The sequence below is a fragment of the Doryrhamphus excisus genome, chromosome 9, assembly GCF_030265055.1.
Source record: "Doryrhamphus excisus isolate RoL2022-K1 chromosome 9, RoL_Dexc_1.0, whole genome shotgun sequence".
Lineage (NCBI taxonomy): Eukaryota > Metazoa > Chordata > Actinopteri > Syngnathiformes > Syngnathidae > Doryrhamphus > Doryrhamphus excisus.
The window spans coordinates 1,071,080-1,089,065 of record NC_080474.1 but is presented as its reverse complement, the minus strand read 5'-3'; the positions used below and the strand labels follow the sequence as shown (position 1 = coordinate 1,089,065).

General features: G+C 47.5%; 2 protein-coding genes across 5 annotated transcripts in view; both read left to right on the top strand.

Moving 5' to 3' along the window:
• LOC131135799 (diacylglycerol kinase beta) overlaps positions 1-8,098 on the top strand; it is a 34,008-nt gene extending 25,910 nt beyond the window's left edge. For 3 of the 4 annotated variants that reach the window (XM_058082089.1, XM_058082090.1, XM_058082091.1), the window contains exons 21-25: positions 1,165-1,255; positions 1,367-1,568; positions 4,626-4,746; positions 4,875-4,935; positions 6,786-8,098. In XM_058082089.1, the coding sequence (XP_057938072.1) occupies positions 1,165-1,255; positions 1,367-1,568; positions 4,626-4,746; positions 4,875-4,935; positions 6,786-6,884 (574 nt within the window). In that variant the 3' untranslated portion in view covers positions 6,885-8,098. Of the gene's footprint in view, positions 1-1,164; positions 1,256-1,366; positions 1,569-4,625; positions 4,803-4,874; positions 4,936-6,785 lie in introns of all 4 variants that reach the window. The other variant, XR_009131654.1, reaches the window with a different exon arrangement.
• Positions 8,099-8,542: 444 nt separating this feature from the next.
• etv5a (ETS variant transcription factor 5a) lies at positions 8,543-16,581 on the top strand. The gene is made up of 13 exons (XM_058082093.1): positions 8,543-8,699; positions 9,689-9,766; positions 9,857-9,938; positions 10,017-10,064; positions 10,248-10,298; positions 11,947-12,070; positions 12,138-12,398; positions 12,491-12,816; positions 14,125-14,187; positions 14,429-14,497; positions 14,618-14,787; positions 14,861-14,962; positions 15,055-16,581. The coding sequence occupies exons 2-13, from the start codon at positions 9,719-9,721 to the stop codon at positions 15,283-15,285; spliced, it is 1,575 nt and encodes a 524-aa protein (XP_057938076.1). The 5' UTR covers positions 8,543-8,699; positions 9,689-9,718; the 3' UTR covers positions 15,286-16,581.
• The last annotated feature ends 1,405 nt before the right edge of the window (positions 16,582-17,986 follow it).

The following is a 17,986-nucleotide window of genomic DNA, read 5'->3' as shown; positions in this document are numbered from 1 at the left end:
ATAGACCCATAACCATAGAGTTCCATAACCACATAGTTCCATAACTGCATAGCATCATAGGCACATAGATCTATAACCATAGATCCATAACCATAGAGTTCCATAACCACATAGCTTCATAGCCACATAGATCCATAACCATAGATCCATAACCACATAGCTTCATAGGCACATAGATCTATAACCATAGATCCATAACCACATAGCTTCATAGGCACATAGATCCATAACCATAGATCCATAACCACATAGCTTCATAGGCACATAGATCCATAACCATAGAGTTCCATAACCACATAGATCCATAACCATAGAGTTCCAAAACCACATAGATCCATAACCATAGATCCATAACCACATAGTTCCATAACTGCATAGCATCATAGGCACATAGATCTATAACCATAGATCCATAACCACATAGCTTCATAGACACATAGATCCATAACCATAGATCCATAACCACATAGATCCATAACCACATAGCTTCATAGGCACATAGATCCATAACCATAGAGTTCCAAAACCACATAGATCCATAACCATAGAGTTCCATAACCACATAGATCCATAACCATAGATCCATAACCATAGAGTTCCAAAACCACATAGATCCATAACCATAGAGTTCCATAACCACATAGATCCATAACCATAGATCCATAACCACATAGATCCATAACCATAGATCCATAACCACATAGATCCATAACCATAGAGTTCCATAACCACATAGATCCATAACCATAGAGTTCCATAACCACATAGATCCATAACCATAGAGTTCCATAACCACATAGATCCATAACCATAGAGTTCCATAACACATAGATCCATAACCATAGATCCATAACCACATAGATCCATAACCATAGAGTTCCATAACCATAGAGTTCCATAACCACATAGATCCATAACCATAGATCCATAACCACATAGATCCATAACCATAGATCCATAACCACATAGATCCATAACCATAGAGTTCCATAACCACATAGATCCATAACCATAGATCCATAACCACATAGATCCATAACCATAGAGTTCCATAACCACATAGATCCATAACCATAGAGTTCCATAACCACATAGATCCATAACCATAGAGTTCCATAACCACATAGATCCATAACCATAGATCACGATACGATGTGTTGTCAGGATGAAGAACAAGCTGTGGTACTTTGAGTTGGGCACCACCGAGAGCATCTCCGCCACCTGCAAGAAGCTCAACGAGGGTGTGGAAGTGGAGGTAGGATGGAAAACCACGCCCACTTTCCCAATCAACCGTCAATGCAATCATTCCCACTCATCAAGTGTCAGCTGTCAAAGTTGACGGATGGATGATTGTCGCGTGGTGCAGTGTGACGGCGTGACGCTGGACCTGAGCGGCGCGTCGTTGGAGGGCATCGCCGTGCTCAACATTCCCAGCATGCACGGCGGCTCCAACCTTTGGGGGGAAACCAAGAAGAGGAGGAACTACAAGCGCATGAGCAAGAAGCTTCCTGACAGGACGCCCGGCGGCGCCGTCACCGACCCCAAAGAACTCAAGTTCTGCGTGCAAGGTGGGTCCACGTGTTTACAGTCCCGCTTAGCTAGCCGCTAGCATGCTGAATCCATCACGTAGTAGTGAACGGCGTTTCTTGGTCCGTCCACATATTCCTTCCCCCCCGCCGTGACTGCCAACACTCAAGCTGCGAGTCGCCGTGTCCGGGGTTATTTTTAGGGAGGACATGTTGTTGTTTTCTTTCAACAAAAACAGCAGATGAGATGGACGCTCGTGCCGCCGCAGGCCTCCGACCGGGACACACGCTAATACTTACAGTACATGCAGTACATGCAGTAATACGTTGTAATATGTTCGATATCCTGTGTTCCTGTGTTCTGCTCACTCATGGCGGCAGGCCTGCTGGAATGCAGAGCCGCACCTTCTAAAAATATATTTATTTTTATAAAATATCATTTACTGGAGAAACAGCAGCAGCAAATATTGCAATATTTTCAGTACTTTTATAAGTCCAAATATTCATATGAAAACATCAAGAAAAAAGATGTTTTCTAATGTTATGACACATTTTTATAAAGGACTTTAATTGCATACAATGCTATGAGAATCAAGTCCAAATATTAGATATAATATTTGGTAATGGTAATGGTAATGGTAATGCTAATGCTAATGCTAATGCTAATGGTAATGGTAATGGTAATGGTAATGGTAATGGTTTAATTTCATTTGAACATACATCAGATTCCAATAGAGTGCATCCCATAATCAGTTCCCAGTTCCACATGTCCAAAAGGAGTAGGAAGAAGCAAAGCTTATTAAATCCTACCCCTCCATCTGGTACGTTTACAATCACTAACTCTTACATTTGTTCACTTCCTGCTTTCCTAATATAATTTAAATAATTAAATTTAATTTTTTGGGGTTGTTTTTTTTATTTAATTTTTAAAAAAAATTTCTGTCACGTACCGAAGTACGAGATGATATGGAATATAATAAAGGGAATATAATAAAGTCATAATAATGAGGAGATCACGTACAAGAAGAAAGTTAAAAATTCAAACAAACGACAGCAGAAATGAATTTTTTTCAAAAAATTTTCAAAGTCCAAATATTAAAAGATATGAAAAAAAAAATGAAAATAAAGATTATTTCAAAAGAAAGTTGAAATATTTGCAATAATAAAAAAAATGCAAACTTGGGAAAAAAGAGTAAAGTTGATATGAATCGTGTTTTGAAATATTTAGCACATTTTTACTACATTAGAAAGTGGCAAACTTGTATACTTGAGTTTTTCCCTGTGAGGGACAGGGACAGGGACAGGAATAGGGACAGGGACAGGAATAGGGACAGGGACATGGTCAGGGACAGGAAAAAAGAGTAAAGTTGATATGAATCGTGTTTTGAAATATTTAGCACATTTTTACTACATAAGAAAGTGGCAAACTTGTTTACTTGGAGTTTTTCCCTACGAGGGACATGGACAGGGACAGGAATAGGGACAGGGACAGGAATAGGGACAGGGACAGGAAAAAAGAGTGAAGTTGATATGAATCGTGTTTTGAAATATTTAGCACATTTTTACTACATTAGAAAGTGGCAAACTTGTATACTTGGGGTTTTTCCTCTATGAGGGACATGGACAGGGACAGGAATGGGGACAGGGACAGGAATGGGGACAGGGACAGGAATGGGGACAGGGACAGGGACAGGAAAAAAGAGTGAAGTTGATATGAATCGTGTTTTGAAATATTTAGCACAGTTTTACTACATTAGAAAGTGGCAAACTTATATACTTGGAGTTTTTCCTCTATGAGGGACATGGACGGGGACAGGAATAGGGACACGGACAGGGACAGGAATAGGGACAGGGACATGGTCAGGGACAGGAAAAAAGAGTGAAGTTGATATGAATCGTGGTTTGAAATATTTAGCACATTTTTACTACATAAGAAAGTGGCAAACTTGTATACTTGGAGTTTTTCCCTATGAGGGACAGGGACGGGGACAGGAATGGGGACAGGGACAGGAATAGGAATAGGGACAGGGACAGGGACAGGAAAAAAGAGTGAAGTTGATATGAATCGTGTTTTGAAATATTTAGCACATTTTTACTACATTAGAAAGTGGCAAACTTGTATACTTGGGGTTTTTCCTCTATGAGGGACATGGACAGGGACAGGAATGGGGACAGGGACAGGGACAGGAAAAAAGAGTGAAGTTGATATGAATCGTGTTTTGAAATATTTAGCACATTTTTACTACATAAGAAATTGGCAAACTTGTATACTTGGAGTTTTTCCCTATGAGGGACATGGACAGGGACAGGAATGGGGACAGGGACAGGGACAGGTACAGGGACTTGGTCAGGGACACGGTGTTGGATCCTCAGTCAGCATGTACTCAAGCATCATAAAACCATTCCAATCAAATCCTTGACATCCTCTTCTGGTCTTTTCAACACGCACACGCTTGCTCTCCTCCACTTCCTGTGAGCGCCAAAGATGGGCCGGCGTCCCGCCCGTATGGCGGCGTGCTGGAGCAGTGCTAAAAATAGCCTCTTACATAAGACGGCAATGCATGCTGGGGAAGAGCGCAGCCTTTGCCTCCATTGGCTTCCATCTCGGTGCCTGGCAGCCTTTTCATTGGTTGGACTAATACTCGAATAATACTCATACTAGTAGTACTGGTAGTACTACTAGTCCTACTAGTACTAGCACTACTTAGCTTGTCGGGTATCAGGATTTCACAATAAAAGCACAGTTGCTCTCACAGAGGAAACTATGACGGAGTATTAGGGCCAAAAGAATAAACAGGAAGTGATGTATTGACAAAATAAAAGTCAATGTATTGACAGTTACAAAAGTAAAACCAAATCTACGGTAATGACCTTCCCAGATGAAACCATCGAGCGGTTGATTGACACTTAGCGAGTGTGGTCATAAAGGAGGCGCCATGACGCCAAACGAGTCCCAGTGGGGTCTTCCTGCGGAACATGAAAGGAAGCGAGTGGTCCAAGCCCACGGTTGCTAGGAGACCACCGACATTGTCAGCCATCGGTACCCTTTCTCTCTTCAATTGCCATTGTTCACTGGTGACAATGCGTGGTTGTGTCCAGACTTCAGCGACCGGCTGCTGGAGGTGGTGGGCCTGGAGGGCGCCATGGAGATGGGTCAGATCTACACGGGGCTGAAGAGCGCCGGACGCCGGCTGGCTCAGTGCGGCGTCGTCACCATCAGGTATACGAGTATATGAGCTAGCGATGTCGCTAAAAGCGGAGGACAGCTGAGCCACGGTGGGTACCCAACCCCAACCCCAACCGGTACCCGTACACCCGTCTCACCACGCGTCTGCTGTGTCCCCACAGGACGTCCCGGCGACTCCCCATGCAGATTGACGGCGAGCCGTGGATGCAGCCACCGTGCACGGTGAGTTTTAACCTCGGGAATGGCGGCGCTAACTATGCTATGCTAGGCTATCACCACCTGGAGACACGCCCCCACCAAACAGTACCACACGGAAAGCACCACTAGAGACCGCCCCCTTGTGTTGGACGTCATTGGACGACTTCATTGTCTGTGTGAAAGGCAAAGGCGGGAAAATGCCAGATCGCTGTCAGCACGGGATTGGTAATTCTCTCCATCAATTGACAGCTCCGTGTTTGGCTCCGCCCCCCTACCAGCAAACCTCCATTTTGTCCACTTTTGCTTTGGCTTCCTTCCTCCTCTGCATCACGCACACCCCCGTCCGTCACCTCCACAGCCCAGGAGAAGATCAGCTATTTGGATTTTTGTCTTCTCCATTTTTCCTCTTCCTGGTCGGGGGCGGAAGATCCACAGCTTTTTGTTCTTCTTGTTATGTGAGATGCTGGCAAGGCCGACGTCAGATCAGCCTTGGATTTCATAACAAGATGGAGGATTTCACCTCCTTGCTTGGAACCTTCCCTGACCTTCTTTTTGGATGTGGGGGGGGGGGGTGTTGAAGCCATCCGATTGGCTGTGACTGCTTGCTGCAGTGTCACCCAACACTTTGGCTGGCGTGGTTTACATCAGCCACCCTACAGAGGAGGACCTGCAGCAGATCAGCAGATCAGCAGATCAGCAGACGCTGACCTTCAGGCTCTCTTTGCTCTCATAGCTTCATACCGCACGTAGATCCATAACCATAGATCCATAACCACGTAGCTTCATAGCCACATAGATCCATAACCATAGATCCATAACCACGTAGATCCATAACCATAGATCCATAACCACGTAGATCCATAACCATAGATCCATAACCACGTAGCTTCATAGCCACATAGATCCATAACCATAGATCCATAACCACATAGATCCATAACCATAGATCCATAACCAATAGCTTCATAGCCACGTAGATCCATAACCATAGAGTTCCATAACCACATAGATCCATAATTATAGAGTTCCATAACCACATAGATCCACAACCATAGATCCATAACCACGTAGCTTCATAGCCACATAGATCCATAACCATAGATCCATAGCCACATAGATCCATAACCATAGATCCATAACCACATAGCTTCATAGCCACATAGATCCATAACCATAGAGTTCCATAACCACATAGATCCATAATTATAGAGTTCCATAACCACATAGCTTCATAACCACGTAGATCCATAACCATAGATCCATAACCATAGAGTTCCATAACCACATAGATCCACAACCATAGAGTTCCATAACCACATAGATCCACAACCATAGAGTTCCATAACCACATAGATCCATAACCATAGAGTTCCATAACCACATAGATCTATAAACATAGAGTTCCATAACCACATAGTTCCATAACCACATAGATCCATAACTACATAGATCCATAACCACATAGCTTGATAGCCACATAGATCCATAACCATAGAGTTCCATAACCACATAGCTTCATAGACACATAGATCCATAACCATAGATCCATAACCACATAGATCTATAACCATAGAGTTCCATAACCACATAGATCCATAACCACATAGCTTCATAGACACATAGATCCATAACCATAGAGTTCCATACCACATAGATCCATAACCACATAGCTTCATAGACACATAGATCCATAACCATAGATCCATAACCACATAGATCCATAACCACATAGATCCATAACCATAGATCCATAACCATAGATCCATAACCACATAGATCCATAACCATAGAGTTCCATACCACATAGTTACGATACAAAGGTGACAACAGACCTCCAGTCCGATGTTCTTCATGACGTTCTCTGCTTCTTACAGATCAGGATCACACACAAGAACCAGGTCCCCATGTTGCTGGGTCTGCCCCAGAAGACCCCCTTTGTGTTTTTCAAGAGACGCAGCCAAAGTCGGGACTAGGAAGTGCGTGTGAACCCATGACCCCCGTCCATGCATGCACCCATGAAAGCCTCCATGGGCGGCTCCATCGGGTTCACGTTCAACTCCAGCAATCAACACGCTCCAAACTGCCAAACCGACGCGCCTGGCGGGCTGCAGGGACCAGGTGGACACCTGCTCAGACTTTGGACCTGCAGAGGTGCTGAGAAACATCTTCACCAATGTGCTTTTTAGCACGGATGGCTCAGAGGTTCTCAAGAAGGAGAAGAGGATCTTCATGCATCATTCACGGTCTTTTGTTGAGGCCTTTTGATGGGTCACGTCTCCGTGTGGACTAGAAAGGGTGCACCCCCTCAGGGACTAACACACCCCTGCAGGTTTTTATTGACCAAAGCACTGCAAGACCCCCTTTCAAAGCAGATCCCTCTATTTAAGCTAGACGCCTCATTAGCGCCACAAACGTAGTCACCTCCACCCCCCCCCCCATGTGTACCCCACAGTATTAGTGTGTGTATAAATGTATGATGTAGGATTATACCAAACGTATCAATGTCAATATATCCTAATATATAGCCGCTACTAGCTAGCTACAGGACATGAGTGTTCGCCACCATCATCATCACTGGCTCCTCCACGCTCTCGTGGAATTTGCATAAAAACTTCCAAAGTTCTGATAAGGAACTTTCCTATTCCAGTAGAACCCCACGAACTTGAACATGGTCCGCTCCAGGATGGTAAAAATACTAATGATGACATCATACCAATAAATCTGATAACAGTCACATCACTCCGATAACTGATACAGCGATGCCTTGGTTAACATCACAAATCTGTTTCAGAAGGTCTGACTCAAACCAAAGCGGACAGCGAAAGTTGTATATGTACGAGAAAAAAAATAGTAGTATAATTCAAATAAAGTAATACATTTATTGAAAGTCGGAAATTTACAAGAAAAATAGTCAATAATAAAAACAATAAAGTCAAATTCACACCCCCAAAAAATTTATTTCCGAAAATATAGTTGTACATTTACAAGAAAAAAAAACTGTACAGGAAAAAAAATACAAAATATTTATTATATACAAGAAAAAAATCACCACAATAAAGTCATAAATTCACAGGAAAAAGTTAGTACGATTATGAAAATGAAGTTGTAAATTTCTAAGAAAAACTTGTAATAATGTGAGAAAATAAGTCACACATTTGCAAGAAAAAAAGCTGTGAAAAAATAAAATGTTAAATGTATGACAATAACATAGCCATGTATCTCTTGCTTCTCTTCTCTTGGAAATATTCTGTCCTAACAGGCATCGCCTGAGACAGCTAAGAAGGGACCTGTGTGACCTTTGGCTTTGGGCAAGGGTCATATTAAATGTACTAGTGTTTGTCAAGTACGCCACAAAGTCATTAAAGTGTATATATATATAGAAGTATAGAAGCATTTGCAGGGACGCTGGCCCTTTAAATCAGCCACGCCGAGGCTGGTTGGGGGGAGGGGTGAAAAAAAAAACGTGAATGAAATCCAACCATTCATAAAAATAGGTCGCTGCCGCGCTCTGATTGGCCGAGCGGGGAGCTCGTCAATTATTCATGAGGCACCCGCCTTCTATTGGCTGCTTCTTTGACTGACATGCGTATTGGGCCAATCGGCGCCGAGGCTGCGCGTGGCGCTCTCACGGCGGTGGAAAAGCAAGTGGAGCATGAAGACGACCTCAGTCAAGTTTTGTTGGAGGCGAAGCGAGCACCAAACTGATCCGCTTCGGTTTTGCACCTCGGTGGACTTTAATTCGTATCTATTCGGCCTGCTTTTATTGTAGAGGACACTTATAAAACCAGGTAAGAGCTTTATCTTTCACGGAATGTTTGAAACGAACGAGATAGTCCACGGACGATAGTTTAGCCAAAACATCTTTAAACCGGATTTGTGTTGTTATTACGACTTCCTTTACATGCGCCATGTAAAACGGAATATTTAATCCGAATAAGCTTTGTGGGCTGTTGGTTTATGAGCACAGACAGGAGGAGTGTTTGTGATGTTTTTTTATGAATGGAGGGGCCATTTCTCCCCCCACCCCCAATCACACGGATAGAGTTTCACTTCATTGAAAAAAAAAAAAAAAAAAACAAGCAGTGGGGGGAGGGCGGGAGGAGTACAGACGAGGTGGGGGTTGGTGACGCCCCCCCCCCCCTCCCCCCACAATCAACACCGTAGGCCAAAAGTTACCAAAGTTTGTTGACGCGATGACGTGAATGTTACACAGTGTGTGCTTTGTGGCTGCTCGCTGGTGCGTTCAGGGGCACTTTTTACATTTGTTGTAGTAGTAGCTTTTTTTTGGGACAGAATCCGAAAAAAACAGTCTCATGTGAAGTACACACGGTGAATATCCGTGTTAGAGGCTTCTAAAGTGTCAAATGTTATGCTGGGTACGTGATCATGAACGCCTCACACACACACTCCTGCTCTAAGTGCTATCTGCTCAGCGTCTGCGGTAATTGCCTTGAGCTAGGCTTTATTCGTCATCCATTAAGGGGAGATAGCACAAGTGAGTCATATCAGGGCCGGGAGAGAGAGATGTGAGAATGGAGGCTACTGTTGGACAAAGACAACTTTGTGTGTTTGGAAAGGAGTTAGTTGTATCAACCTGGACTATATGAGGATGATGATGATGATGATGGAGAGTCAATGAGTCTGCTTATGTAAGCGCATTATGCGTCTTGACGTGGCTTGGCGGGCCAACAAAAGGAAGTCTGCAGCAGCATGCGACGTATTTACATTGTTTTGACGTGATGCCCCCCCCCCCCCCCCCGCCCCCCTCCTTCCTCAGGACACGGGAGCCGCCAATCACCCGGACAACATGGACGGATTCTACGACCAACAGGTTCCGTTCATGGTCCCGCCCAGCGTAAGTCGCACGTCACACCGCCACCATCTGATTTGATTGGCACTTGAATGTCATCTGACCACTGCCCCCCCCCCCAAAAAAATGTAACAGCCCCACGTCGAGGAGCCCAGCAGGGCCTTGAATGAACGCAAGAGGAAGTTTGTGGACACAGAGCTCGCCCAGGACACGGAAGGTACGTGGTGGACTTTACGCCAAGACCACAATCAAAGACGACGCATGATCCTGATATCTGAAAATTCCTCATTCCCAGAACTCTTCCAAGATCTCAGCCAGCTCCAGGATATCTGGATCGCAGAAGGTGAGTTGTTGTACGGTTTGGTGGGTTTTTTTGTTGCTAAAATGCTAAACCTTCAACCTCAAAGCTCCAGTTTAGCACGTTTTTGTGTTTTGGGGGGTAAAGGGGGCAAAGTCCAACAGACCCATGAAGTAACCCTTTCTGTTGTTTTGGTTAACATTCCTGCTTTTCCCCTTTTCTCCACAGCCCAGGTTCCGGACGATGAGCATCTTGTCCCAGACTTCCAGTCGGATAGCTGTGAGTAGTCCTCCTCCATGTGGTGTTCCTATGTGTCCCCTGAGGCCTCTCCCTAATTGGGATGTTTCCAGCAGTCCCACTGTGGCGACCCCCCCACCCCCCTGCTTTGTTCAAACATCTTAATCCCGGGGAGGACAAACAGCATCCTTTGCGCTCGGAAGTCCGCTTTTGGGCTTGTGTGTGCGCCCCCCTCCAACATTTTAGTTGAATCAGCCGATTGGCACGGGGCATCACATGATCCGAGCCTCCTAATCTCATTTCACACTTTCCCGCACTCGGGCCCCGCCGCTGGAGCGGAGCAGATTCTAACAGAAAGGGCTGCCTCTCGCCTCCTTTGGCCTGATTCCCATGAGAATAAATATCCCGTGTATGTATGCAGTACGTATGTATGTATCATGTGTGTGGTTGTTTGGAGGACGCTGGACTTGGTTGTCGGGACCGCCTCTGTCAATCACCGGGAGCGCAGTCGCCCGTGCAGGCCGGGAGTCGCCATGGCTGTGTTTTTTTTTCAGCCTTGGTTCCCTGCGAGTGTGAGAAATGATTGCTGACAGTGGCTGCCGTTGCCAGGCGGCAAGCTTTCCCTCTCTCTCTCTCGCTCTCTCGCTCTTTCTCCGTGGCAATTATTCAAGGCCAGATTTGCAGATAGGCACTGACACGGAGACTTCTTGGTGAATCACAGTAGGCGCTCAAAAACCCATGAAAAAGTTACTGTTATGAAACACGGAAAAGCAGAAGTCCGGGCCGGGTGGCAAGGAAACTATTAGGAAACTATAACAACTATTAAATGTCCAAGCGATTGCGTCCTGAGTATGGAAGAGACGGACGGCTCCAACGTGAATCACCACCTTACCATGGTGGAGGGGTTTGAGTGCCCGAGTGATCCGAGGAGCTATGTTGCCTGGGGCTATGTGCCCCTGGTAGGGGGCAAACAGGTCCGAGGTGACGGGACAGACTACAACCAAGAGGAGGAACCGTACCTCGCCCGGATGTGGGATACCGCGGCCTCACCCTGGAGCCAGGTCCAGAGGAGGGGCTCGCAGGCAAGCACCTGGTGGTAGGGCCTTCATCCGTGGGGTGGCAGTCAAGGGCGAGTGCCTGGGCGACCAACCCACAAGGACTTGGTGTGCCCACATGGCACAGCGTTGGAGCGTATGACTAGGATCCTACCGTTTACCAGCGAAGCTGCGACAAAGCTCCCTCAGCTTTCTCTTCTTTCGTCTTGCGCTTCAGCGACGCCCTTGGTCGTCTATCCGCCGCCCTCCCTGCTCCTCTCCAGTATCTAGTTTCTTCTCCGCTATTATGCGGCATCCTGGAAACTGCAGCCCGCCGCGGAGAGGGCTGCGTTTCAGGGTCTAATGGTTACAGTCGAGAAATCACTCAGCGCCATTAGATTGCAGGCAGTCGCGCTGATTGATGGCTGTTGGGATTGGGTCTGTCCTAATAGGATTCAGACGTGAGGTTTGATGGCTTGTGTGTGTCATGCACTTCGTATCACCCCATCTCCAAAAGTAGCTGTGGTTGGGGGGGGGTAATAAATATTCATTGTCGTCCTTTTGCTTGTCAAATGGGATCGAAGAAACTGCTGCAGCGACTGCAAGTGTAGATGGCGTCTGGACTCATCCTTCTATTTGTTGTCTCTTCCGTCCAGTGATGTTCCATGGCCCGCCGCCGGCCAAGATCAAGCGTGAGCTGACTCTCTCCAAAAACCTGTCCCCCTGCCACCAGGACAGGAGTCCCATGCCGTACGGAGAGAAGTGCCTTTACAGCTACAGGTACAAGATGGCCGCTGACGTCCAGAGAATCGTCACAAATCCTAACTGCTTGTCTTCTCATGCTCAGTGCCTGCGACCGGAAGTCTACTCCCACATTCAAGCCGCTAACCCCCCCCTCCACGCCAGCGTCCCCGTACGGCCCGGCGGGAGCTCACCCCCTCCACGAGCAGACTCCTCCTCCCCCGAACCCCGGCGCCGCCACACTGCCCCCTGGACCGCATGTTCAGCAGCAGCAGCAACAGCCGGCGCACCCGGTCCACAGCCCGCCGTTCGCTGCCCCCTGTGTGCTGATTGGCCAGGATGCCAACAATTTCACACCAGACCACAGGTGAGCGGCACTCTTTGGGTAAAACCAGGCCATTCCGATTTCTACCATAAATAATAATAATAATAATCTAATAATCTGTTATTATCTCCTAGCGTTCTCAGGTTCCAGAGACAGATGTCTGAGCCATCGCTACCTTTCCCTCCATCAGAGACTCGGGTGCGCACCCAGTTCTTGCCCCAGGCCCCCAGCAGCAACCGCAACAGTCAACCGCACGAGGGGCGCCCGCTCTACCACCGGCAAATGTCCGAACCCCTTGTGGCCGTGCCCCCCCACGGTTTCAAACAGGAACTCATTGACCCAAGATACACCGAGCAGGGCGTTCCGAACCCTCCGGCACCCTCGCTGGGTCCCTCTCGCCAGGCCGCGTGCCACCCCATGGCCATCAAGCAGGAGCCCCGCGACTTCTGCTTCGATTCCGGTGAGTGGCGTCTCACGATTGGTTCATCCAGCCAGTTAGTCCGTTGCTAGCCCGGAGTGAGGAATGTCCGGCCATGTTTGTTTAGTCCGCCGACACATGACTGTCAGTTTTAGCACGTAATAGCGGAGCACAGGTACTCCTTTCACTCTTGCACTGTCCGACTTTAATCTGATCATTCCTTTCGAGTCACGCCAGTCAAGTAAAAGTGGGTCTTTGAGCTCAGCGTAAGCCTCCAAGGGCAAAAAGGAAATAGGTCAGCCAGCCAGGTGGCCACAAGCTCTCACTGAGCCTACCTGGAATAGATTGAGGCCAGACCCCTCGGAGGACTTTGCGGCCTGTGAGGTGCGGCGACTTGATCATAAAAGCCCGACGAGAAGGAGCCAAACATTTTGTCAGCGGCGGCCAACCTTGAAGCCTTCATCAGCAATGAAAGTGTTTGGTCACATGGTCGCCACGTAGCGCCGTCCTTCTAACGCCCACGCACCCAGCTGTTATCCCCGCTCTGCCGCATTAGCATCCTCCTTTCCTGAAATGCCGTAACTTTGGGCGGGTAGAAAAGCCGACAACGTCACGTACTCGCGTTCCTTTTCTGCGCGGTGGCTGACCGGGTGGCCTGGCAGTGATGTAATAACAAATCCTCTTAGCCTCTTATGGTCTTTAAGTACCAACGTCACTCAGTGCTATCATCTGGAGCTGGACAGAGTATGTCCATGTTGGGAGGGGGGGGGCACTGACGGTGTACGGCCAACCAAAAAGATTTAGCATGTCGTCTTTCTTTGATCTCTGTCAATCGTATCACTTGACAGGACGCAGATGCACAATGGCTTTGTGTTTGGTATGCAGAGGAACACAGAAACCAGGCCCTGAACCCCCCCCAGGGGGGGACAGTCCATGCAACTTGATTATCATTGAGATTTAACACAGCGGCCATTGCGCTAATCCTGTTTTAAGGCTTGCTGAGCGTGAGTGGGCTGTGCTGTGCTACTCGGCTCCGGTCCACTCTGAGATGTGCGCGGGCGGGGGGGGGGGGGGGCGCGGGGGCGTGCGGGCAGTTGAAGCTTAACGCGACCGGTAGCAAGTCGGTAAAGCGGCCATCATCCACCGTTACCAAGGCGCTGATCCTTATCAACATGAAGCCAATCACACAAATCAAAGACGCTATTTTGAAGCGGCGTATCTTCACGCGTACGAGTCCAAATATATCTACCAGCTGCCAGGTGGATTTTGATGCGCTGCGCATTTGAGATGACAGAAAATGTTGGGATGTCTCTGGTCTAAAATTATATGCCCGTCGTCTTTGTTTTGCAGAAGTGCCCAACTGTCACTCATCGTTCGGGAGAGTGGGGACCTTCTACCAAAATAACCATGAAAGTAAGTTTTCCTTTTGTTCTCGCTTATCCCTGCTGCGTTACAAGTGTTTGGTCGAGGGGGGGGGGTGTGCGGCCCCCGAGCCGGGTGGGACTAACTTAGATCAGCAGGGATGAACGAGTTGAGGTCAGCAAGATTTGAAACGAGCGGTCAGGGGGGGAAGTAGATCAGTGGGTGCGGGGCAAACGTGCATGCTAGGGATTTAGCAACTACGTGCTAACAATACACTACATCGATTTTCCAGGCTTCTCCTTCGACAGAGATCCTCAACTCTACTTTGACGATACCTGCGTTGTCCCTGAAAGATTAGAAGGTAAGATGGTTGGATTCTTCTGTTCTCGCACGTTGACTAGCAAGTCGGGTTTCCGGCGGCAATCGGGCACGGCCGTCTCGCCACACTGACAATGTCATTCCTTCTTTTCCGGCCGATCAGGTAAAGTGAAGCAGGAGCAGTCCATCTATCGGGACGGACCCCCCTACCAGCGCCGTGGATCCCTGCAGCTCTGGCAGTTCCTGGTCACGTTGCTGGACGACCCGGCCAACGGACACTTCATCGCCTGGACCGGTCGCGGAATGGAGTTCAAGCTCATCGAGCCCGAGGAGGTTCGTCAGCTCACGGCTCTTTTTACGTTAAAGACGAGAGGATAGATGTAAAATTGTCGACGCGTCTCTTCAGGTGGCTCGCCGATGGGGCATCCAGAAGAACAGACCCGCCATGAACTACGACAAGCTGAGCCGCTCTCTGCGTTACTACTACGAGAAGGGCATCATGCAGAAGGTAAAGACGACCCTTTCCCTTCCGAGTGTCCTCGCTCGGCTCCGTCTCGAGAGTGAGTGTTTTAAGAGGCAGACATTTTTGTTCCCCCTAAGGTGGCCGGTGAGAGGTATGTGTACAAGTTTGTGTGTGACCCCGAGGCCCTCTTCTCCATGGCCTTCCCCGACAACCAGAGACCCAACCTGAAGGCCGAGCTGGACGGCCTGCCGGGCCTGGACGAGGACACGGTTCCCCTCACCCACTACGAGGACACCGCTCCCTATCTGCTGGACAGCGGGGAACACTGTCTTGCGGGCTTGCCCTTCCCGGACGGTTGTGGCTACTGAACCCCAAAGGGGCGCCCCTGACGCTCACCACACCACCATGCAAAAACACTACCAAAGTCTTTCCACGCCCCGCTATGTCAATTCCGCCGCTGAACTGCAGCGCGGCTCCAAGGGACCTTTGTGCGTCCTCGCTGGATTGTGGACAAAAAGTGATTCGGGGTAAAAGATGAAACAGAGGGAACGATGCAAGGCCTGGAGGCTTCCAAGTTTGTAGATGACTACGCTTCTTCTAATCGCATCAACAAGAGGAGATTTGGCAATTTTTATTTTGTGACAATCCGTTTTTCCTAAAACTCCTAAAAAATTCTACAAATCTAAATTTGAAATGCAGCACTATTCCGTAGTGGCCTATTCCTACTTTTTGCGGCCTGAGTTGATGTTTGTGCACATGGCTCTGAAAGATGGAGGAAAGGGCTTTGAATCGCACCCGCCAAGCTTCTTTCCAAACATTTCTGTACATACGACTCCTCTTGCAAGACACCCGAGACTCGCTCAGGATTCTGGCTTTCGGGCTACTTGGTCAGGCTGCTCTCTTGTGGAAATGTTCTTTCATTGTCTTGACCGCATAAGAGATTGTATCTTCCCCCATCCCCTCCACCCACTGTGGAGACTGCAATCCTTGGTACGACCCCCCCACCCCAGCCGAGTGCTTTATTGTTCCATTTTAGAACTAATTAACGCTCGTCTATTTCCAAAGGGATGCATATGCAAGTACATGTTCCCCAGCCAAGAGAATTTTTTTTTTCTACGTGTTGTCTTTCTGGCTCCTCCTGATGCACCGGTATGGCAGGAGCATCATGGCATTGCATGCAGACTAAACATTTTGCCGCCATCTTTTGGAAACCTGTAAGCGACTTCGCGGGGCGTAATCGGCTTCTCGCTCCCACGTCAATATTTGTTTTATTTTTTTGTCTTCATTTTGGAATGAGGGCAGCCTTCTATAAAGTATATATTTTTGCTATAAAGTCGCAGTCCAGGTTTGATTTTTGATTTCTGATGGTTCTGTAACAGTTGGGGTATTTTTGGAGAACAAAGCTAAAGTGTCATGGCGCCCTGACTGCTAACTGATGGCTTTGCTTGGGTGAACAGATGGATGACCTCGCTTTGCAAACGAGGCGTGTAAAAGGCCAGAGTTCCAGCAAAGGCCGCATGACGGGACGCATGCCAGGCAGGCACGGGGACGGTCTGCACTTGTATAGGCTTCACAGACACCCCCGCCCTCGACAGACCCCCACCCCTCACATTGTGTTTTCTGATCATGTGTACTGGCTGAAATAAACACTCCTCTACGCTTCATTGCTCTAATGCTGCCTTTCTGCTCCTTCTCGACCACCCCTCCCCCCCCACCCCCAACTTTACCTCGGCAGCTTGACCTGCCTCATGTGAGTCACATGTTTTGCTTTTTTTTTTTTAGGTGAATGATTAGCCCACGCCCCTTTCCAAACACTCACTTGTACTCTAAGCCCCAAACAACATGCTGACCATGTTTAATCATGCGTCGCATCGGCCAAACTTCACACATATTTCTGTATTTACTGTATATTCTTGCTACTTTTGTTGTCAAATTCTGGGAAAACTAGCCTTAGTTCTTTGTTGTAGTACTACACTTGACCTTCCCGTACAATCTGCATAGGTGAGGTGAACAATTAACTTAAATCACAGTCAAATGTGACTTAAAATAGGCTAAGACGGGGGTACAGTAACTGCAATCATATGATAACGTGGGGTTAGCATGCCGTTGTACAGTCACATAACAGTGTCAGAATACAGTAACTGCAATCCCATGCTAACCATGTGTTAGCATGCTATTGTGCAATCACATGCTAACACGGTGTTAGCGTGCCGTTGTTCAGTCACATGCTAACAGTGTCAGCATATGCAGTAACTGCAATCACATGCTTATACAGGGTTAGCATGTACCATAACTAGAATCGCATGCTAACATAGGGTTAGCATGTACCATAACTAGAATCGCATGCTAACACAGGATTAGCATGTACCGTAACTAGAATCGCATGCTAACACAGGGTTAGCATGTACCATAACTGCAATCGCATGCTAACACAAGGTTAGCATGTACCGTAACTGCAATCGCATGCTAACACAGGGGTAGCATGTACAGTAACTAGAATCATGTGATAAAACAGAGTTAGCACATACAGTAACTGCAATCACATGCTAACATAGTGTTAGAATCTAGAGTAACTGCGATCGTGTGCAAACAGTGTTAGCATGTCATTGTGAAACTGCATGCTAACATCGGGTTAGCATGTATAGTAACGGCAATGGTGGTTATCAATGGGAAAGAAAGAAATGAAATAGATAGCTGAGTGAAACTGCGGAATTCAAACTGCAAAGTGGAAAAGGCCGGCTTTGGTATCCTAGCATCGCCGCTAACCTGGTAATAAAGCTGTGAGCCGCATGGCCGCCACGGAAAACCATGTTTGTTGTTGTGGCGGGACGACGGATGGGTCTTGATGTATCAAAGCACGGAGGCACCAGGGGAAAACACCGCTAAATGGTTCCATACTGTACATGATTGCTAAGTACTTAATACACACTGCTAGCTGGGTCGGCACCAAGGTGGACATACTTCTCCACCGCTTCAATTATTCATCCACGTTCCCAAGCTGGCAGCTGGAGCGGTAATGTGCTCTTGCTTTGACTCTGCATCTACCATCAAACCTCAGATTTCCAACAC